This window comes from Corvus hawaiiensis, chromosome 15 (genome assembly GCF_020740725.1).
Source record: "Corvus hawaiiensis isolate bCorHaw1 chromosome 15, bCorHaw1.pri.cur, whole genome shotgun sequence".
Taxonomy (NCBI): domain Eukaryota; kingdom Metazoa; phylum Chordata; class Aves; order Passeriformes; family Corvidae; genus Corvus; species Corvus hawaiiensis.
Window position 1 is genome coordinate 4,757,725 of NC_063227.1, and position 22,972 is coordinate 4,780,696.

The following is a 22,972-nucleotide window of genomic DNA, read 5'->3' on the forward strand; positions in this document are numbered from 1 at the left end:
ATTATTTTTGATACAGGCCAGGTGCCATCAGGTGCCACCTGGGCACACCTGGCTCATGTTCAGCTGCTGTTCACCAGTACCCCTGGGTCTTCCTCTGGGACACTTTCCAGCCTCTCTGCCCCAAGCCTGGAGCACTTCAGGGGTTGTTGTGGCCAAAGTGCAGGACCCAGCATTTGGCCTTGTTGAACCTCACACCGTTTGCCTCAGCCCATCGATCCAGCCTGTCCAGATCTCTCTGCAGAGCCTTCCTGGCCTCCTGCACATCAACACTCCTGCCCAGCTTGGTGGCATCTGTGATGCCCAGCAAGTCTCACCCAGCAATACATGTGACATTTTTAAAAGAGTTTTGGTTGTTAAAGTTTTCAGTGTCAAATTATTGTTATTGAACACAAAGAGTATTTTCAAATTCCACCAAGCTCAAAGAGCATTTCAACCACCTTGTTTTGTTCATACACATTTATTGAAGCCCTGTAAATAATTAGTAACTTTTTGCAGCTTCAGACAGTGTAGAAACCCATCCCAACTTTTTCCAATCCCAGTATGTCATTCTGACTCTTTTGTATGCTGACTGACTTGCACAACACCACTCCGAGCATGTAAAGTTAAGCAGATAAACAATTACAAGAAGTTCAAGTTGGGTTTAATGAAAAGTACATCACGTAGAAATCCAGGGAAATCAAGCTTTTCACGGCTTTTGCAAAGTTGTATGGATAGGGAAATTCTGGTTATTGTTTGAGTTTGAGCCTGACAAGAAAAAGGGAAAGGAATACAGTGCTGTTTGGTTAAACTCTGCACTGCAGCCTGTGTCTGGGTTGCCTGAGCAAAAGAGGGTAACCAAAGAGTCCTTGTACTGCCCAAAGCTGTAAATTCTCTCCAGCACCAGATGGGACTTAATTCAATCCATGAAGTGGTGAGAAGATTTCAATGCTGTTCCTTGCAGGAAAAATGAAACCCTTTCAACTGGCTAGTCACAGCCTCTGGGCACTTATGATTTTGTTTTCTTTATTACTTTGCTGTGAATGAGCAGAATTTTCCTTCACCAAGCCACTTGCATTTTTTACATGACACGCATTAAAGCCAAGCTGACCAATACACAACCCCTTGGGAGCTCTCTGGGCTGGTTCCAGATGCAGTGGTGATATGAAGATGGTTTCAGCAGCTCAGTTATTCCTTCCTGACACTTCATATCCATGGCACACATCTATGCTTGGATTCACGCAGTTTTTCACTGAGCCTTCATACCAAGATCAGAGTTTAAGGAAATGAAACCAAGTATAATAATAATTCTATTCATTAAGGCTAAGGCTTGTAATGGTACTTAGCCATGAAAAGATGCAGCCAGTGGGATTTTCAAATTGCCTAAGCAGATTACACATCTAATTCCCATTGACAGCCAATGGGAATTAGGTCCCCAACTCCCTTAGGCACTTTTATAAATCCTATTAGGTGTCTGTCTGCCTCTTTGTATGTTTAAATACTTTGTAAACCTGAGCAAGGGTGTGTTCCCATGCTCCTCATGTTGTTTTGCAGGGTTTTGGTAATAGAACAAAGTCAGATCTTCTAACTTATCTTGTAGAAGTCAAATCAGGTGATTTTTTGCTACCTTTGGAACCTCTGATGTTAGAGGACTCCTGCTGAGATGTGTTCAGAGGTTGCTCACTAGTGTTGACTCATTGCTGCTAGAGCAACTCTTTTATCATCAGCTCCCAATCCCTTCAGCACTACCAGAACAGGTCAGGGAGTCCAGAGCAGAGCCAGAAAGCTCAAACCTTGTAGAGTTGAACCTAAACACTCAAAAATGCTTCCTCTTTATTTTCTGGTGCCATAAACACAGATACAGATTACAATGACAGTACAGTTCACTCGAATTTTGCTGTGGCCACAGCTGGTTTGTGTTCTCCTGGCTAAGGGGCACACGGAATATGTGCAGAGTGCTAATCAGACCAAGCCAATTCCCTGGAAGCACAATGGTGCAATTTTTAAAAGCCCACAGCCATGGTTTTTCTAAGTCTTTGCGAATGCATCCTTTACTGAAATGGCTCTGTCACAATGTGGAACCAGGCAGGCCAAAACGAAAGCAAACATTCCCCCCCTCTGAAAGGCTCCAGTGTCATCACAACAATACCAGTTGAACTCTACTCTAAGCTAGAGCAGTGCTGGTGACTATTTAGAAAATAATTAACTGAACTTTACATGACATTCAGATGTTTCTTGGCTCAAATACCAGCCTATTCCTCTGCTGAATTCTAGGGATTCTGCAAACAATGAGAAATATTTGCCTAATGGTAGACTTGCACACCATGCTCATGTTGTGCTGAGTCACTGTATCAGTGAAGACAAATGCTGAAAAGAATAGATAGAGAAAAAACTTTGCTGAATAGACTTTGAGTGAGATGAAGATTTGTCATAAATATGAAGCAAATATAGGGTGTTTTTATGAAAATGTGTTACTGGGTTGGAAGGCAGTTTTTTTCAGTTCCCCAAGGAGATTCTTCAAAGAATGTGGATTTTTTACTTGTTGAGATAAAACTGCTAATGTCATTGCTAGAAACAAACAGTCTTTGGCTGGAACAAGAGTTAAATCCAGTACCCTGTGCATATCCATTCACAGCATAGGAATAAAATTGTGCTAAACAGTTTTCTCTGAGGCTGGGATGATGCAAGACTTGATGGCTGATGCTCCTTCATCGCTGTTGCTTGACATAATAATGCCTGATAACTCTTGAGAGTGGGCTCAAACTTACATCAGGGTGACAGTGTAAACAGATGTGCTACATTTTCCCTGAAAATCTGAATAAGGAGAAGCTTGTTGCTTGGCAGCCCAGAGAATGTTCCAAGACCAAATTGCCAGCTTGTAAAGAGAAAGGCAGACAGATTATGAAATGGTTGAAACAATCAGAGTAAAAAAGAAATAAAGACAAAAATACTGTGCAGCTTAGTCAACAGGACATTTTTCCTCTTATTGATGGGTGGAAGGGCAGATATCTGTGTTCATATCACATATATATGGGTACACAGTGTTGGTACTGGAATATCACATATCTGAGGGAAACTGCATTCTGAATTGTCATGAAAAACTGGATATTCAATTTATTCTAGAGAATGACAACTTCTAAGAAGCACCATGACAGATCTATGAGAACAGACAGACACAGCAGTGAACTAGATGGCTGGTAAAAGAGGGAAAGGTTTCAAATCTGGCCATGGCAACTAAGTAAACTTATGAAACACTTGCACATAATATACATGTTCTTAAAAGCCTCTGTTGTCAGCCACTGTTGCCTGTTTTCCCAAACAACAGTTGCAGTGTTTCAGTTTCACAAAGATGTTTTTGTTAGGAGACAAATATGTGTGCAGGTGCATCCTAAAACAAATGGCTTCGAGGCCAGTCGTGGGGCTGGCTTTCATTTCTGAATCAGAAAATAAAAATTACCCAAAATAGGCTTTTTACTAAGAGGGATTTACTCACAATAATAACTGTGGACCTGCTGAAATCAAGAAGATGGCAAATAAAAAGTACACAGATTGTGCAAAGTATAATGTAATCCCAAAAGAAGAGAGATGGCACCTAGTAAATATTGGTATGGAAAGATAAACTCTGAGCAGCAGATGCACATGAGACACTTCCTCACTCAAAATGGAAGACTGTCTTAATGACTTGCAGCTTGCAAGCTCCTTACTTAATGGATCCTTGACTGGGCTAAACCATTTAACACAATCCTTTAGGCAATAAATAGCTTCTACTCACAGTATTGTAAAAATATCTCCAAACACAAAGGCATCCTTCATACGCACTAAATACAAGCTGCAATTGAAAAAGCTCTGATGTCAGACAACTCAGAAGGATTTGAGAAATGGTTTTGAGTGGCTTGTGCAGGATGTGTTTGTGCTGCAGAAGAGCTCCCAGTGGCTCAGCACTCCTAACCAGCCAGTCGAGGAGCCAAGCAGGTTTGCAGGGAAGCACACGTCACTTAGAGCAGGGACTCAGTGGCAAAGAGCTAAATAGTTTTTGAAAGATCTGATTACTGAACAGTTCCCTTTTATTGGCCATGTGCTTTCTCCATGGATGGATTCATTGGATGTGCAACAATAATTGAGTTTCATCCCAGGGGTGAAGTCCATTTGGCGACTTAAGTGCAGTCACTTGTCAGGATGGATTTTTCCACAAATGTACATTTTTCAAGTTTGCATGTCTTTTGTCAATACCTCGGCTCTCCAAGGGACAGCATGTCAACTTCCTACACTCTTACATTTGACTGGTACTGAAAATCCGTCTGCTATGGTTCTCTGAAATCTGTTTGATGGGGAAGGCTTTTTGACAACTCCTGCCTCTCTAGAGCTCTTACCTCTGTTTCTGTGGTAGGTTGGTTTTTTTCCCTTCTCCCAGTAACAGAACCTTTTATTCAGTCCAGCAACATTTATGGTGTCTTTTTTCTGTTCCTGTCTGCCAAAACAGCAAGGAGTCCCCAAACTGATGAACTCTAATGAACTAGCACCTCAAAGCTTAAGGGCTGCCAATATCTCCTCTCTCAACTCAGCCCTCAGCCTCCATCCAAAGGTACGCATTAAGTTCATGACATGGGGAGAGACAGTAAATAAGTCACACCAATGGGAAGCAGAGGAATTAAAAATATTGTAAATCAAGAAAGCAGTAGAACTATCACAAAATTACCCAGCCACTGTATTATGGCTTGTGCAACATCTTTGTTTTACTGGGTGGTACAGCGTGCAAGGCAAAATTTTAGAGCTGTCTGGCAATTATTCCAGGAGGAGGGGACAGGCAGCTGGAAATGAGCATCACTTTGCTCCCAAAGAGATCCTCAGCATCAGAGAAAGGGTAGATGGTGGCTCTCTCTTGCTTTGATGAGATGCACAAATTGAAGGTCCAGACACAGCACATCTGAATGAAGCTGAAAGAATTGTAAAGAACTTCACAGAAGAAGTTTGCACTGGGAGATGATCAATATGTTCAATCCACTGTCTTTCACGTGATGGTGGCCAAATAATCCTAAGAAAGCAGCTGTAGTAAAAGACTGGACAAGGTTACTCAGTGCTCCAAAAAATGTCCACTTGAATCCCAGTGGAACAGATCTAGTTCTTTTAGACAAGAAATACATGCTGGTAATTTATGATATTTTTTCCAGCTGAAATTTCTCCCAGCTTGACAATAAACTCATCAGTTTCGCCTTTTGAAATTGAGTTTGCTCTTTCAACTTTCCTTTTATTTCATGAAAACCTCAGTAGCTTTTATGCTGGTGATGGTGTTTGCAGTCTGCTTTTGTAAAATACTAATAGCCAACAGCAGCTTTTAAAGCCTTATTTTTGTTAAAGATATGAACAAAAACAACCACATTCCATGCAAGCAATGGAAATAGAGAAGAAGGAATGAGCCAAGCATGGAAGTCAAAGTTGCTGAAACACCATTTCTTCCCCCTAACAGAAGTTACACAGGTGGGAACCCTTCATGACAAGACTTGCATTTGCATTGTTTCCCTGTTGATGCATATAAATTACTATATGAACTGATACAGAGAAAAGAAACTCATTAAACAGCACTTTCTTGATTATTATTTGAATGTAGAAAAATCAGCAGCACTTTTTTCCATTCTTTTCTTTGAAACATGACCTAATTAAAAACTGCGGTGGGTGAAAAAAAAAAAAAGGCAGCACTTTAAGGCATTGTCTCCCACTTTGAGATAGAAAGCCAGTTCCTCTGACTAAAACTGGCTGGATAATTCCAGCCTGGAGAGTCCCAGTCTGCCAGTCTGTGAAAATGTCTCCATCTACTGTGTTTCGATCCAAGTTCAGCTAAATATTCTGAAAAAGGGAATTTGAAGACCATCTTATGAAGTGTTACCATGGCAGTTTTAATTTCCAGCCAAAATGAAAATAAGACTAATTTTTGTCTGTTCAAGCACTGCTTTCAGATCTCCCTGGGTTTGTCTGTTTGCTTGCATCCATGAAAACGTGTACTATGACCTTTAGGAGAAAAAGCAGCAGTGATTTCTTTGACCATGTTTCACTGGCTTACCAAAGAGCAGCTGCTCTGGACCACAGCTTGAAGACGACTTTGGTTTGCCATTTCTTTCAGCTGTTTTGGAGCTATTTAGATGCATCATGAAGGAAGACTACAACTCTGTCGTCTCATGCTCACAGCTGATGGAAAGCCATAGTAGGGCTTTATCTGATGAGTTATGTAAGGCATTTATGGCACCAGTTAATCTATATGAGAATAGCCAAAGTGAAATGAGGTCTTCAGAAAGCAGTAAAGGAGACCTGTTTCCCTGTTTGTGTCTTGAGGCTGGATTCTCCTGTGTGTGAGACAAACTCCCTCAGGAACACTGGTAAGAACACTCCCCAAGGGGATCCTTAGTTATCCACTGGAACTCCTACTACATCCTTTCCACTCCTACTACATCCTTACAGAGTATTCCAGTGGCATCTCTCTCCACACAGCTGTGCATTTTCACAAAACACAACTTCAAATCCTTAAGCTGGTCACCCCTGTATCTCATCTGATTGAAATTGGCCCAACAGTAATTGCAAGGGGACTGAAAGACACAAATACAGAGATAGGGAGATCTCATATGATTTGTATCCTTAGGAAATCAGGCAAACAAGACCTTTCTGGCTTGGGGATCTGGCACAAAGCTGAGTGACTTGGACTACGATCAAACTGACAGTGTAATAAATGGGAACACTTACAGGCTGCAACCATCCCCAAGAATTCTGACCTCACTAGTCTGGCATGTGCTTCTGGTTCAGCCCTGTTCTGCTACCAGTTTTCTAACTCTGGCCACTGTCACAGGGATTTTGGAACTTGAAACCCAGACTGCTAACCAAGACAAATCTGTCAGCAGCTGACTGTTACAAAAAGCAGACAGTGACCTGTCCTTTTCTCCTCCTCACGTATAGTTTACATGCCAGAGAGGTGAATTGTTGCCAGTGGACAAAAGGACTTACTGGAACAGCTGCGTAACAGCAACCAGCAACAATCCAGGCTCTAGAGTCTTGGAATATACTGGAGCTGTAACAAAAGACTGAGGAATCTGGACATGAGTTTCCCAGAGAAGAATAAAGATCATGTGTAGTTCATATGAGACAATTCTACTGAGGATCAGTTCTCTCACACAACCTCCTAAATTTCCCATGGAAAGTACCATATCCACTTAAAGGAGGTGTCTAAGGGCATGACAGAGATAGCTGTGACATCAGGACGTAATTCACACGGGGTTTCCCTGTATTTTAAACTTCTAACAGTGGTAACATTTTAAAAACTGTATCTCCAAAGCCTCCCCAAGAACAGTGTCAGATCAGATCACATCATCAGCCTGAAGGAAAGCTCAGAACATCTAATATTATCCATTAATTGGCAATCCCCAAACCCCACATTTCCATCCTAATTTGGAGATATGCACACACTGCCAGTTACTAATGTGGGAGAAAATGAGAAACCAAAAAAACCCCAAGTAGCTCTGTAAAAATTGGAACTAATGAAGATTGCTTCCCTGGGGACATTTGTCTCACAGTTGATTGGTTTGATAATTAAATGGTAATATTTTGGCAGCGGGAATTCACCCCTTCCTAGACATCAGGGAATCCACAACAAAAAAGCAATGCTGTGAATGCCCCAGGCACAGGAAAAGCCAGAATTTACTGCTTACTGGACAATGGAGAACCCTAAGAACTTTGACCTTAAATGCTTTTCATTAAAGGCTAAGCACATCTTTTCAGGAGCAGTAACAATAAGGTCTCTCCTATTCAGTCATTTATTTTGAGGCAGCTCGTAAGAATCCTGCATAAATTTGTAATTCACTTTGAGAGCAAACCACCTCTGCATCATCTAAGTGAACTAGTTCAGCCGTTTCAAAAGATTGTGAGGAGACAGAGTGAAAATCCACAGTATGGAATCAACCTTCACTTCTTCAGGCTAGAAAAAAAAGCAGCACTGGGCTGGATGCAGCCTGATGTTAACATTCAGCACAGCCTCCCTGCAGGGACTTCTGCCCATGTTCTGCTGGCAGAAGAAGCTGTCCAAAGCGCAGGGTTGTCCTCCCAGTTCCTGAGATAAATCACCACCTCTGCCTGGCACTCCCAGTCTTCCACATGCATAACACGGGCAGTTGTAGTCCTGGCTCTAAAGCTTAAAATAGAATCACCTTCACTTCTTAAAAAACTTTGAAGTTTGCTACCTACGTTCCTTTGTAGTGAGTCAGACAGGTCCTGGCCATGCAAAGGCTGTTAGGAAATGGGTGTATCATCTCGGCAGGGCAGTGTGAGGAGGGATAACTTGGGAACAACACTCACAGTCTTCTTTTCACTTCCCCCACATCTTCCACAGGGGATATTCCCGGCCAATATTCCCTGTTACTGCCTGCCCCTCAAGATTCTCTCCTGAAATGAGTGTGGGATATGGGCTCAGGTGCGGGGTGGTGGAAGCTTCACAAGCAGTTCTGCATCCGTGGAAGGGACTGGAGGATTTTGCCAGAAGCAAAACCATTCTGTGGCAGAGCAGGAAGACGGGTTCTGAAACAGCCCACCTAGGGACCCTCTGCTTGGAATATGATACGTTTGTGTGTACAGGATGTGTTACAGAAAAACACCTTTGGACTCAGAAAAGCTGCAATTTTTCAGAAAAGCCTGGATGGTAACCAGCCTACAGACAGGGAACATTAGCCCACTGTTGCTTCTGCCCTACTGACTAATCCTCAGAACAAACAAACTTTATGAAATTCAGATTTCAGCTGTGTAATTGGGTAAAAAGTGGAGCTTTATGAAATCATGGAAACAAATACTGCTTTAAATGAAAAGTTTTTCTCAGTCTGTGCCATCGCTTCCCTACCCTGCCACGATATGGTTTTCCTTGACATTCCTCTTTTCCCCCTTGCATTTTAATTGTGAATTAATCACTGACTTGGACATGTCTCTACTGTGCATTAATATGGTTGATATTAACAACAATATTGCTCTCCAGGCAGTTGGAATGTGCAAGACTTTTTGTGCACCAAATGGCCCATATTAACTTCTGGAATAGCCAGGTGCAAACTCTATTGCAGTGCTCAAATTAGTTCAATTTCTCTAACTGCTTCTCCTGTAATTGATGGCTCAAATTATAATAAAATACAGTTCCTCTACATGATATATGTTACAACTACTACCTGTTATGCTGAATATTGCATTGCTTTGAAACTGCATTACCCTCTCCCTTCACCAATCAGATCTTTTTTTTTAAAGGAATTACTTATGAACCAGAAAGTGTCTTCACATCATTCAGAAATTATACATATGCTCATGCACTTTATCAGCAGCTGACAGAATGGGGATGGCAAAATTACTGTCAGTCATGTTGCATTCAATGTCACATAAAGACCTGCTTTTTACTATACCTTAAAATTGACAATAAATGCTAGTCATCTCTCCTTGCCCCATTACTGCACCCAGACACAGCAAGCAGTGCTTAGAAGATACTCACCTTCATCTTTTAAATCCCTGCTTCAGCCTTTCTTTCTTCTACATATATTGTTGTTCTCCTATGCCTGCACCTAAAATACTCTTTACAATTCTCTTTTTTTCCGAAGTGTGCAATTACAATGGGTCGTCATTTTTTTCATGTGGAAACAACAATTTCTATAAAACAAACAAATCAGCCAAATCCTGATGGCTTATTGACCCTTAAATGTTTCATTTCAGATGTTATCCCTGATGGGAAAACAGTGAGGAATGGGTGCATTTGATTTTGGGGATATGTGCACCTTGAGGAGTGGCTGAGTCTGGACCCTGGAATCTGCCTCTGGTAGCCCCCCATGAGTTGGCAGCTCTGTCCTAGCACTCAGAACTCTGCAGCTGCTCAAGGAAACCAGCTCTAACAAGAACATCAATTTCATTGCACCACAGCAGAATCTGGGGAATTTGCAGCTCATCAGAAATGTATTTAGAAATTTGATCCTGATCCAATATGGACTGAAGCCACACTTACAAATAACAATATTTCCAGCCAATCAGAAAAGGTGTGTTTCTGCAAGCTCCAATTATTATACTTTATGTTATTACTTTCTTAAACAGAGGTTACAAACATCATCTGCTCCTGAAGACAAATGTCAATGTATTCACAGAAAAAACCAAAAGGCTGATATTAAATAGCGAGAGTCCTCTCTCAGCTTGCTTTGCCAGGTGTTACAATATGAAATTAAGGATCTCCCTCCTCCCAGTCCACAATGGCCACGTGCCTCACATTTGTGGGGGGCACCAAAACTGGTGCTGAGTTCAGTTACACACCAAAGAGTCACCATAGATATTGTGCTGCAGATTAAAATATAATCTCAGGTTCAGTAGCATCCAAAAACAAAAACTCTGTTAAGAACTCTTATGAAGGGAACTGAGAAAAAAAGCCATAAACCATCACTAGGCTGGTCAGCGTCCTCTGCAGAAATTAAGAATATAGCAAGTCTTAGGCAGTAATAAACAGTGCAGTAAGAAATCTACAGATTTCTAAATTTGCAACTGACAAGGAAAGGAGCACTAGGGAATTGTTATGTACTAATTCTCATACTACTTGAACTGGTAATGCTATGAAGCAGACAATTTAAAACACACAGAAGGGACCATTTTGTCATGTGACAGTTAGAACACTGAATTCATTGCCAGGACGTGTAGTGTAAGTTCATCTAAAAAGGCTCAAAAAGCAATCAGCTACATTCATAAAACAAAGGTCCATCCAGTGCTCCTAAAGGGAAAGTTTTAGCATGAGTACTCCAGAACTGAGTCCCTAAGCCACAGAACACTGAAAAATTGAAAGATGTATCTGAGGACTGATCCACCTGCTTCCACCAGCTCTTACTTTCATGAACATCTAACACTGTTGTTAGGAAGAGGATGCTGCATTTGATGGTCTGTTCAGGAAGTTCTTGTATTCAAATAGATCTCATGGAGATGTTTAGGGGACAGAAGCCATGAAAGTATCTGTGTGAAATGATACAATGGGATGTCAGAAAGTGGCCAGGTGTTCAGCTGTTTAGCTTTCCTGACAAGTTCAGAGAACCACTAACTTTTAAAAGAAGTGACTTATTTGAGCAGCAAATGCCATTGCAACTGGTCTTTCTCATGCCTTTTTTTTGCTGGCTCTGACGGAATAACTAAAATGAAAATATTTTGCATTTGTCTTTGGGTAGAAGTTTGCAGATGTATATTGTCTTTTGGCAAAACATATTTATTTACGACACAAACAAGAAACATAGAAACCGAGTCATTTAAAACTCACATTAAATACAATTTGTAAGAAAATAAATGTATGTAATGAAACTGTCTGACAATCCTGATTATAAAATCACTTTGATGACTTCACTGTTTTCATTGTAACTGTGATTCCTGCTCAACACTTGCTTGGACAATATTTGAAGATGGTCTTGTCTGTTGGTAAGAGTGTTAAAAACCAGTTAATATTCTCCTAAGGTGGCTTTAATGTAGGTGATTGTTCCCTGGGTTTTGTCAATCAACTTGGTCTTTCTCAAGAAGCACAGACAAGGTTCCTGCCTGTGCAGTGCCTCGGTGGACGGTGGGGCAGCCCACCTACTGCACCCTTCCATCTGCTTTTCAGAGAGCCACTTCTTTCCGAAATCTGGGTCTTGGGGATCTGGAAATTCCAGCGGCAATTCACTCCACACCGTACCCCACGATCAGCAGATGGACGGCCATAGGAGAGAATGCTGCTCTTAAACGAGTTCCTCGCACTAAAAGCGGAGTATAAAACCACATTCTGGTCCGACATGAGTTCTACGCCAGTGTTTTGACTTCAACCAGCTATTTCACAGCCTTTGTCCCTCCTGTGCCTCGCCGGGCTGTGGGCCAAGGCTGGATGCTGCACAGGCGTGAGGGAGGGTGTGAGGGCAGGTTTGAGCCGGGCTGTACCTGCCCCCCAAAACGGGCACAAGCCCTCGGTGCCCCCGCCGTGTGCGATCGCCGTGAAGCCCTCAGGACACAGCCGGGAGAGCCTCATCCCTCTCCCTTCAACTTCATCCCGTCCCGTCCCACCTCCCGCCCCTCAGGCCCGCTCCCAGTAGGCGCCGCGAACTACCACTCCCGGCAGCTCCCGCGGCGCCCCGCAGGCCCCGTGCCCGCCCCGCTTCCCCGGAACTCCATCTCCCAGCAGCCCGCACGGTTGCCCGACCCTTCATTTCCGGGAGCGGCGCCGCGTCCCTGGCTCGGCGGAGGCGGCGGCGGCCGGAGCGCGGCGAGCGGGGCCTCCTGGGGCCGGCGGCGGAGGGAGCGGGGCCGGGCGGGTCTCCGGGTGGTCGGCGCCATGCTGAACATGTGGAAAGTGCGGGAGCTGGTGGACAAGGCGTGAGTACGGCGGGGCGCGCGCAGGGGGCCGGGGGCGGCTCAGCCGTGGCCCCTCAGCCGGGCCCGCGCTCCCCCCCGCCCCCCCCAACATGGCCGCGGCCCCTCCCCTGCTGAGGTGGCGGCCTCACACCCCCTCTGTGCCCGGCTGACCCCGGCCCCGTTGTCCCTCCCTGCCTCCGTCCCTGTCCCCCGGTGACTGCCCGGGGTGGCCCCTGAGCGTCCTCCCGGCGTGGCTTTGTGGCCCCTCCGGGGCTGCAGGCAGGCAGGGGTTGCTTTTCAGGTAGTCTGTGGCCTTTCCATTATGGCTGGCTGCTTTCCCGTTCCTCTCGGGCGCATCTGGGCCCTTCCAGCTTTTGGTGATCAGCTCTTCCGCTTTGGGTGCCCCCTCCTTTGCCAACGTCCCGGGCTGTGCTTGCCCGTTTTGGTGTATGAGCCCTTGGAATCTGTCTCTGCTGGATTGGCTCCCAGCATGGCCCTTAGGCCCCTGAGGGGGGAACAGACAAGTCTCTCAAAGCAGGAGAGGAGTAAAGAGCCACCTGCACGTTTTCAGAGAGCTGCCAAAGTCACCACATGCTCTCTAAAGTGTTTCCCTCCTTCCTAAGGATAGCTTTGCCTGCAGTTGCCATTGACTCGCCACCCTAGGCCGTTCAGAGGTGGAGCATGGTAGAGAACTGAAATGCTCTTTTGCACCCCTTACACATTTAAATAGCTCCGATATTTACAAGTTTGTTTCCTTGAATAAAGCCTCCTCCCACTGAAGACTTGTCTGTGGACTTGGTTATTGAGATCGCTGTGTTGGCGATGGAGAGCATGACGTTATTATTACGTGTGTCAGCCACTCCTTCAGTTTTGGCATGAGAAAAATTTGATATCATGGAGAACTTAGCAAAGGTTGTTTTGCCTCCTCAAATAATAAATCTTTAGGGAAAAACTTGGAGCACTTCTCCATCACTCATTTCAGTGGTGCCCAGTGACGGGACAAGGGGCAGTGGACACAAACTGGAACAGGCTGTCCAGAGAGGTTGTGGGGGTCTCATTCTCTGGAGATATTCAAAACCTGGCTGGGTGTGATCCTGTGCAACCTGCTCCAGGTGTACCAGCTTTAGCAGGGGGTTGGACTGGATGATCTCCAGAGCTCCTTTCCAACCCAAGCAGTTCTGTGATCAGGTTGAAGGTGTCCCTGCTCATGGCAGTGGGTTGGTCTAGATGATCCCTAAAGTTAGTTTCCAATCCAAACCATTCTGTGGTTCTATAAATTGTGGAATGCTAAGAGGAAAAACTGGATGGAGGTCTGTAGATTGGTATATACCAGATGATACGAGTGACAAACAGTTGTACCCGGCCTTTCAAGTCAAAAGACTTTCAAAACTGAGGTTCTGTTCTAAACTTTTTTAATTTTTGTTTCTACAAACAGTTTTTAAAGTGGCCTGTGTGATGTATAGGCTTAAAGATGGCAAACTGAAGAGAAATGTCAGCTTATTCATGATAATCAACTGTTTTGCTCATGGTGCTGTGTGCTAGACTCAGACTTTTCTAGGCCAAGACTTGGATGACATTCAAAAACCACTGTGAATAAGTCTTGTCCTGAGGCAGTTGTTTACTTTTTACAGCTTCTTGTATACAAAGTCAACCCTGGCTTAAAGTAGTTTTAATAATGTGACAAATGAGGTATTTAGGAGTACAACCCAAATAGGCCTGACTTGAGTTCCAGGACCTTTCAGGGAAATCAAGTTTTTCTAAGTTTTACTTCTGTGGGGTTTTTTTTGTGTAGGATTAATGATCACTGTAGCACTATAATACTGTCACTGTTTTTAAAATGTTTACTTCTGAGGATATAAGGTATTAAGTCAAACAGTACATCAAAATCTGAATTGGAAAAGACATTCTATTTCCAGAACAGGTGTAAGAAGTGAACATCTCAAAATAAAAAACGGTTTTTGAATAATCTTCAGTTTTCTGGGAATAACATTATCCAAATAAAGCAGATTGTTTATTAAAAAAAAAAAAAAGGGGGAGGGAGGGGCAGGAGGAAAGTGGAGCCTGCAGAGTAAAGAGTATTTAGAGGCATCAGGATCAATAGTCCCATTGTGTGTGGTGCAGATTTGTCATAATGTCTTCTGTCTTAAGGCCATGACTTAAAAAATTCTCTGCAGAGGAAGCTAAATGATATAATCTGCCTCATAAATAACAGCTGATGCTGCAGCAGCAGCATACTGAAGTTTCACAAGAAACTGCATTTCTTTCCATAAAAAAGGGATATGATTCTATGAGGATTTTGAAAATATGCAAAATGCTTAAAATTTTCCTAGTTCAAACTTTGATAGCTTTGATAGTGGTTTTGAGCTCTGCATCTTGACTCCATATTCAGCTGATACTTATCTTAGAGTTTCAGTTTACTCATCTGGGGTTTATTTTTTTATCCTTATTTATGTTTCAATGGCTGAGAGTGTGGTTAGGTCAGCTATTTCAACATGGAGTGCTTTTCTTACACAATTCTCACATATTTTGGTGTGTAAAGCTTCAGTAAGCAACAATAAATAGCCATGGGCTACTTTAAATGCAAAAACCCAGGTAAAAATGGTAACCTGTTAACATTCATCAAAGTCTTAGAACCAAAAAATAAGTTAGTAACTGCAAAATGCATATAAGAAATTCAAATTTGTATTTAGTATTTTTGAAGTATTTGGTCTCTATATTTCTTCAGTGTGCTTGAAATTGAGCAATGAAGTTCATCAGGTGAATTCTAGTTTGTAATTCTCTTCACACCGCAACCACCTCTTATTTTTATGGTAGCATTTTCTGGTAACTCCAGACTATGGATCTGCAGCCTGTGGTGCATGAGACAGTTATTTTAGATATTGAGTGGTAGTCCTATTGTATTTGAAGTTTAGGAGGAAGACTGTGTGGTAGAGTATTAGATTTACTGTTCTAGGATGTGATGGAATACTTTTTGTTACATGTCTTGTTCTGCCTTTTGTTAACTTCATTGCTTTTCAATGCCAGTGCAACTCCCCTCACTTAAATATTGAGTACCTTGATTAGTTTTGACTGAACAGGAATACCTTGTTTCTGTCTGGGCATTGGGAATAAGGTTTCAGTTTAAATCAAATAATTAATAAAACCTGTCTGTACCTAGTAAGATCTGCTTGTCATAAGGTTTATTCTTGCAATTTCAAAATAACTGTCAAAATTCTTCTGCCTTGCAATTTCTTAATGGGTACTGCAATGTGTTCAAGAGGTCTTCAAATGTGTGAAATTATATTGAATTTCTAGTTAGTTTGTAGTTTAAAAGATGCAGGTCTACATATTCTTATTTCTTCTGGAGTAAATTCTGTTTCATAATATTATGTGATTAAGTTAACTTAAGAAGGCAGCTTTTCACCTTTTTCAGTGTTCACTTATATGGGTTCTTTTCCCCCAGTAATTCAAAACTGAATTGGAAAGTAAACTAAACAGCTGGAAAATAAATGCAGCCCTCTGTGCTGAGCTCATTGGCTCCAGGACGGTGAACTGTTTAAATGGCAGAGGTTTCTGCTGGCTCAGGGCCAGAGTGGTGCTTGGTGCAAAGTTGGTGAGTCAGGTGGCAGTTCTGAGTCACTCCTGAGGCAGTGTCAGAGATTTCTTGTTCGATTCTCTTTTGTCATAGGCTTAGGTGAGGGCTGCCGTGTAACTCTGTTGCCTCAGCATTCCAGGCAGGAGGTGGCCAGTTCCTGTGAGGGAGCACAGAGGCACATGTCACATACTCGAGCTGGCTGGTGGGAGTGTGAGCTGCAGGAACATTTGACAGGTGGGAAGGATTCTGGTCTCCTGCTTTCCCACTGCTCTGCGGCAGCATGGGATTTGCAGCTTTGTCTCTGGATGCTCTGGTGGGAGCAGTCCCAGATATTGTGGCCCTCATGGCAGAGGGTTCAGGTTACCCCATGCCTGCTCTGAAACAATCCTGTAGTTGTGATGAATCTTGAGGCCAAGTGTTGCATTTACTGCTTGTGAGCTGCAGGAGACTAAGGATCTAGAGGCTGTTTGGTACTGTGTAGAAGCAGCTTGTACAAGAAAAGTCATATTTTTATTTGTATAGGTGTATCAGTACTTTGATAATCAAATCACCAAGGGCCTTAACCAAGTTTTTCCTCAGTGTATGATAACAGAACTGGCAAAAGGTATTGTGGTCACTGAGAGTGAGTTCAGGAGTCCTGGCTGTGGAAATACAGTGTTACGCAACTTGGTAACTTCACTTTTAAGTTTTATTGGACAAGTACATGTTGTGCTTTGTGTTCCCTGTGAGATTTCTAGGAGAGCTCTACAAAGGAAACCCCATGGCTTTAAGAAAAAAAAAAAAAACCCAAGGAATATTAAGAAACCCTGTTAAAACAGGTTTTAACTTATCAGAAGCTTGAAGGTATCAGCTTGGCCTAGCGGCCGAGTTCAAAACCCAGGCCATCATCTCTCTTTAGTTCTGTTGAATTTCCTCTTCTTGAAGCAGAAACTGTTGATTCATATTTTACTTTAACCTGCATGAGGGGGTTCAGCTTAAAGCAGAACACAGTGTTTGTGTGTATATAGGTAGCTCATTGGACTCCTCATTGCAATAATTTCTCTCTTAATATAACATGTCATGTTAACATTTTTGCTGTCTAGTTTCTGTCACAGACACGTAGGGCATGCAGTAAGCAGGCTGGAAGACCTTTGGACCCATTGAGATCAGATTGCTGCCTGTGTAACAGTGTGGTGAGACTTTACAGCCACTTTCTTTAAAATTCCATTGACATTCTTAGCTTTTGTGATCTTCTGCACGCATGACCTTAATGTGAGAGAGCTCCTTTTAAGCACCTTTCCATATATCAAAGGATAAGAAACAGTCTCATGAAAAAAGGGATGAAGGTGACAGGTCTGAATGTAGTTAGGAGTAGTATTACCCAGATGTTCATTTGCATTAGTTAAGGGGAGTGAGGTAGTTGTCACTGACTTTTACTTAAAAATTAAAGGAGAAAAGTGCCTGTGAGTTTCTTGCCAGTAATAGGAATATGACAGTTGCCATGCTCCTGTTTGGTCCACCCTCCTTCCGGTTCAGTTTTGTTCATCTAGCTGTGCCCTAACTGCTTTGCTAGTACTGCTCTTAGCCACACCTTTCTGCTGGCCCAGCAGGAATGTGCTTGCAGTCCCTTATGTTGTAGAGTGGGAGGTGAAGTGTTACAGAGCTGTTTCCATACACTTCACAAGTTTGATGAATTGCCCCAGTATGTAATAGTTTAATTTCTTTTTAAATGGAGAGCAAATAGTCTTGTTTAGAATTGATTGTAATAGGGAAGCATTATAACACCTTAAAATTTATTTTAGAGGTAGGCACTTGGGTCCTCTCTTACCTATCCTGATGCTACATCTATGCAAAGAGAAAGGATTTTTAGTGTTTGTGGAAAAGGAAGGATTAAAGGTGCTGTTGTCATGAGCTCCAATAGAACTAGGCAGGGGAGAAGTTCTTCTGGTTGAAAAACAGCATGTTTTCTTTAGTGCTTCTAAATGTACAATCTGTAAAGAGGAGGGTAAATTATTGGTAAAATAGAGTGAGTTACTGCTTTGATTGTCATTGCAATTTCTCGCTGTTGTAGCCTAAAGCATGTAATGAGACCTTGCGCTTCACTCCCAGGTCACAGATTAGGGAAGCCAGTAAGATAATTCTGTCAAGTAAACCAAGTCACATTATGCTGGTAACAGTTAAAATTCTGAATTTGTTGACTTCCAGTCTCATATTGTTGTCTGCTACCTCATTCTCTGTCTGCAAGATACTAATGTGATAAATGCACACCAGTCATTTACCCTACAATTACAGACCTTACAGTTGACTTCTGGTTGCTCATTGCCTGTAGAATGCTCATGTTTGCCCAGCATGTAGGCAGGATCCCATGTATCCTTAGCTGGGGGTTTTCAATCCTCCAGCCTAACTGCCTTCTCTTTCTAATGTGCCTGTAATTGCTCTTATTTATGGGTGATTTTCTTGTGGTTCATGGATTTATCCACCCAGACTACTGAGCTCTTTAATGAAATGCTGTTTGCTGGTTCAGTAATAGCAAGTATTGTTGTAAATGATCCATCATATATCCAGCAAAAGGGTAAATGACTGTCTAACATTTGTCCGTTGCTATCTGAATCTCCTGTAAACTCCTTTGCTTCAGTTCCAGGATCATTTAGTTTTCTCTATATTTAAGATTTATTTTGGTTAGCGTAAGCGAGATCTTCAGGGCAGTGAACACTTCCATAGTTTTATGTAAGGGACAGTTAACCCTCACTGCATGAGTTATCCTCCTATTGCTGCTAAAGAGGTGTCCTGCTGATAACTGCTTTAAGAACAGCATTTTGTATTATTATTACAAGCAAGATGATGATGATTATCTTCAGCCCTGTAAGGGCTTGTCCTCTGCCTGGTTTCTAGAGAGCTGAGAGAAGAAAGTCTTGGCAATACAAAGGAAGACTGGATTTGAGCATAGCATTTGGTGCTGCGGCCAGGCGTGCCTGTGTCTGACAAGCACTTGTAAAAGCAAGTTACTTCTTAGGACTTTTCTCCTTCCCTTACAAAACTTCCAGAAAGTTGCTGGTATTAATAAGGAATAAAAAGGCTTCTAGTCTTTGGGCCGTGTAATTGAGTATGGGAGATAAGCATCTGTGAAAGTATTATGCTCTGTACACGTACATAGATACCGTGTTCTCTTGTTTGAATATTCAGCTGGTGGAGTAATCCATCAAATAGGCAAATATGACAAGCTGATGGATTTATTAAGAGTTGGGATAAGGTAGTTGTGGCCAAGCACACGGGTTTCGTCAGCACACACCAAGTGGTGCTTTTGTAAGTGCTCTTTCAAATGTGTTATTGCCATTTTACACCCTGTGGTAGCTGACAATAGTTTGTATTATGTTGTGTAAGGCTAGCTAAGGTGTTGGCTTTATGTATTTTCAGGGAGTCTAACTGATGTATGTGTGAAATGTTGCTAAAGCAGAGCTTTGCGTGTCCTTGCCAAACAGGACTGGGCTTCTGCTTGGGGAGTGCATGAAGCTGGTCAAAGATAAGAGCCTTACGTACATCACTGCGTGCAGCTGTGGTCAAAAGGATCAAGGTGCTTAACTCAGTTCTATGCTTATTCCTCTTGGTTGTGTTGCCAGTTAGTGTATTACAAAATATTAGCTGATTTGCATAATTATTTCATATACAAGGTATAATTACTTCCAAAGCATTGGGCAAAGGTTGGACACACTACTGCTTTCTCTCCTCAGACTTTGCTATTTCAGTGTGCTAAGCTGTTGCAGTTGGCCTGAAATACAATCTTGAAATGCTATCTGATTCTTCTGTATCAAGTGTTAAACTAATTTCTGTATTTATATTAAAATGATAATTTTCTCTGAAAACAAAGACAAGCCATTGGAGAATGAGTGAAGCATTGCTTCAAAGCATGGTAGGTTAAGAACACAAAAATGTCATGATTGAGAGTTGTGTGCTTCATTTTGGAGTATTTGGAATTTCTCTCATTGATTTATTCTGAAGTTTGGGTCCAGCTTGTCCAAAGTCCTAATACAAGACTTCCAATTTGAACTCATCTCCAACATGCAGAGTGTGACTGACTTGTTGACCTGTTGCTTCAAGTATGTTTCAAATACTTTACAGGCATGTGCTTGATGAGGAACTTCAGCTTCCAAATTATCACTGTGTGCTCTGGACTTAAATTGAGACAGTATTTAAAGAAGAGGGCCAGGAAATTGAAACTCCTTGAGAAGAGCTGTTCCCTTTTATAGTTCTTTTACTGATACAAAGATGTACGGTAGCATACCATTTTGTTGAAAGTTGGCTGTTTCACAGACTTTGTTTAAATGCTTATCTGAATTTTTTGTATTCATAAGGCAAAACTAATGTAGGACAAGCGAATGAAAAGCTGAATTAGTAGCAAATGTAGCAAGTGAATGAAGTAGTCAGATTTGCACTTGGTTTTTTCCAGCTCCTTGTAGTTTTTTGGATCTTAGTGACAAGGGTCAAATATGGACTCAGTCAGAAACAAGGATTGACAGCCTCTGTTGTGTTTCAGTTTGGAGCAGGAGCTTTATTTACCCCTTCCATTTGGAAGGAAGAGCTGTTACACAGCTAAAGCTTAAAGGATGCTTGGTAGCCTCCTTAGAAAGAGCAGTTGTGTAGAAGAGCATAAACTCTCCAGGACAAAATGGTCCTTCTATTCTGCCTCTCTGCAAAACAAGATCTGATTCTAACTGGGGTGTACTCGCTATTTTTTTAAGGTATGCTACGGTGAGGTCATGTGAAGTTGTTACAAGTTGGTGCCTTTTTTCCAGAAAGCTGTGTAGGCTGTGGTGCTCTGAGTACTCTTGAGTATTTTTTCAGTAACAGTTAGGAAGAGTATTCATTACTTATTCTTGCATTGTGTGCTGTGTAATGATGGTGTTTGGGTTGCTGTGCGAGGAACTGGATAGAGGAACAGACCCAACTGGAAGCTTTTTCTCTCCCAAAAGGACTTTATAGATTATCTGGTTTTGAGTTAGTTGCCTAAGCTCATTTGCCATTCAACAGTGTTGCACATTTGAGGAAGCAGTGTTGAGATGGGAGGGGAGAGGAGAGGGACCCTTAAAGTTATGTAAGTGGAGGACATTGGGCACAACTCCCTTTGTAGTTGCCCTGAAATCTCAAACACAATCAGCACTTTCACCAATAGGAAAACATAACCTAAGCTGTGAAATCTGAGTTTGTAGTTTCACAGTCATTGTAAGCGTAGGCTGATGGTAAAAGAGGTTTCACAGCCTCCCGTCTGCCACAGCCTGCACACTTCTCTCCCTTTTGCTGGCACTTGCAGACCTTCTGCTTGATGAGAGAATCTCTGACTAACCAGTTGTTTTTGCCAATTTAGTTCTCCACTGGATTGGTTCCCTGGTATAATTAACTCCATGGTCACACAAGTATTTGTATTGGCATAAAGGAAGGAATGGTGTTTGGGCAAGAATAAGTGGCTGGGGGCAAAGTACAAGTTGAGTGCTCACGGTACACCCTTAGCATGTGATTTCACAAGCAGGTTGAAGAGCTCTAAGATTATTCTTCTACCAACAGAAAATGTCTCATTTTTATACCTGGCCATTCCCTGTCTTTGCCTTCATTGTGCTGCTGCTGTGTGGTTCAGTATTTGCTGATGCTCTCTTGCTGATAAAGCCAAAAAAGCCCTCAAGGTTTTAGGGTTCATAACTGATTTGGCCGCGTGTTGTACAAACAGCTGCTCATGGCACCCCAAACACTTGTGGTGATGGGGAGAGGACAGGAAGGTCGGCTGTGGGAGCCTTTTTCCTTCATAAGGCATTTTTACATATTTTTGTTATTTAAAACTGCACTGTTAGTGGTTTGTTAGCTGCAAGTTTAAATTTGTTTAAGGTTGTTCTTCCATCTCATATATCACAACTTGAAGCTCCCAAGCCAGCGTTTCTGTTTGTATCACTGTTTTGATGGAGAGGATCATATTTTGGTTCCACTCTTGGGTCACGAACTTCCGAGAAAGGATGTAAATTGAAATACAGTTTTTTGTCTTGTATGGTGCTACTTTGAGTGATTCAGGCTGGAATTGGTCTTCACATGAGAAACTTTCAATTCAATTTCTGCAGCTTATTGTATTAGAAATACTGATGTATATTTGGGTTATATCAGAGTGGTGAAGTGGGTATTCTATGTGGACTGTTACTTTAAATAGATTAAATCTTTCTAGAGGTATTTGGTTTGCCACAAAGAATGAAAATACCGTGACAACACCATTATTGTCACTGTCTAGTTATGGGTTATAAGGAAACTACCTCAAAGCTGTTGTACTTTTCCCACCCTCATTCAAATAGTGCTTCCTATCCTGACCTGTTAAATATTGACTGCATTCTTAATAGATATTAACTGGTTCATTTGGGATACAATTAGAAATATTAGTGTATATTCAACTTATTTAATGAGACTGGCCTGCATTTTTTTTAATCTGTTGTAATAGTAATGAGACCTATTGGGAGTTAGGGAGGAGTTTTTTCTCTACTCTGTTCTGAGTCAGAGCAATAGATGTTTTTCTTGGTGGTTACTCTCCCCATCCTGTCAAGCTGTTTAGAATCATCCTAGTGTAGGTAACAGACTGTGCTCAGGGTTTCCTCTCAAGACATTACTTTATACTTAGTAAACAAATACCTCCCTGTGTGATTTTTTGGAGGTGTGTGTTTCGTATCCTACAAGACTACTCAGTTGAAGGGTTCTCTAAGATCATTTTGGTTGTGAGAGAGGAAAAAGGGTTTTGATAACGTTAGATAATTTTATTGGAGTTGCAGGAGTGAATGCATCTTCTGAAAAATAAATTAGTCTTGGTAACTTACATCTACAAATAGAGCTGATATATTAAAGATTGCTGTCACTTTTAATTATTCTTTGTTTTGACAATTACCTAATTATTTAAACTGTTTCTCTGTATGATCATGTGAAGTGGGGGGGAAACTCTCTGTTCAGAGGTATTTATTATCTAAATGAGTTAACTTCTATCAGTGTTCTGGCTCTCCTTGCAGCAAACAGATGAATTTCTTGAGACAGCTTGAAAACGTAGTGCTAATAGACTCCTAATTGGCAAGTGCAGTCTCAGCCTTTAAA

At 42.0% G+C, this 22,972-nt stretch overlaps 1 protein-coding gene across 1 annotated transcript in view; it reads left to right on the forward strand.

The window, feature by feature from the left end:
* Positions 1 to 12,222: 12,222 nt before the first annotated feature.
* Positions 12,223 to 22,972, forward strand: part of CLINT1 (clathrin interactor 1) — a 47,582-nt gene continuing 36,832 nt past the window's right edge. The window contains exon 1 of the mRNA XM_048319935.1: positions 12,223 to 12,336. Within this exon, the coding sequence (XP_048175892.1) occupies positions 12,296 to 12,336 (41 nt within the window). The 5' untranslated portion in view covers positions 12,223 to 12,295. The remainder of the gene's footprint in view (positions 12,337 to 22,972) is intronic.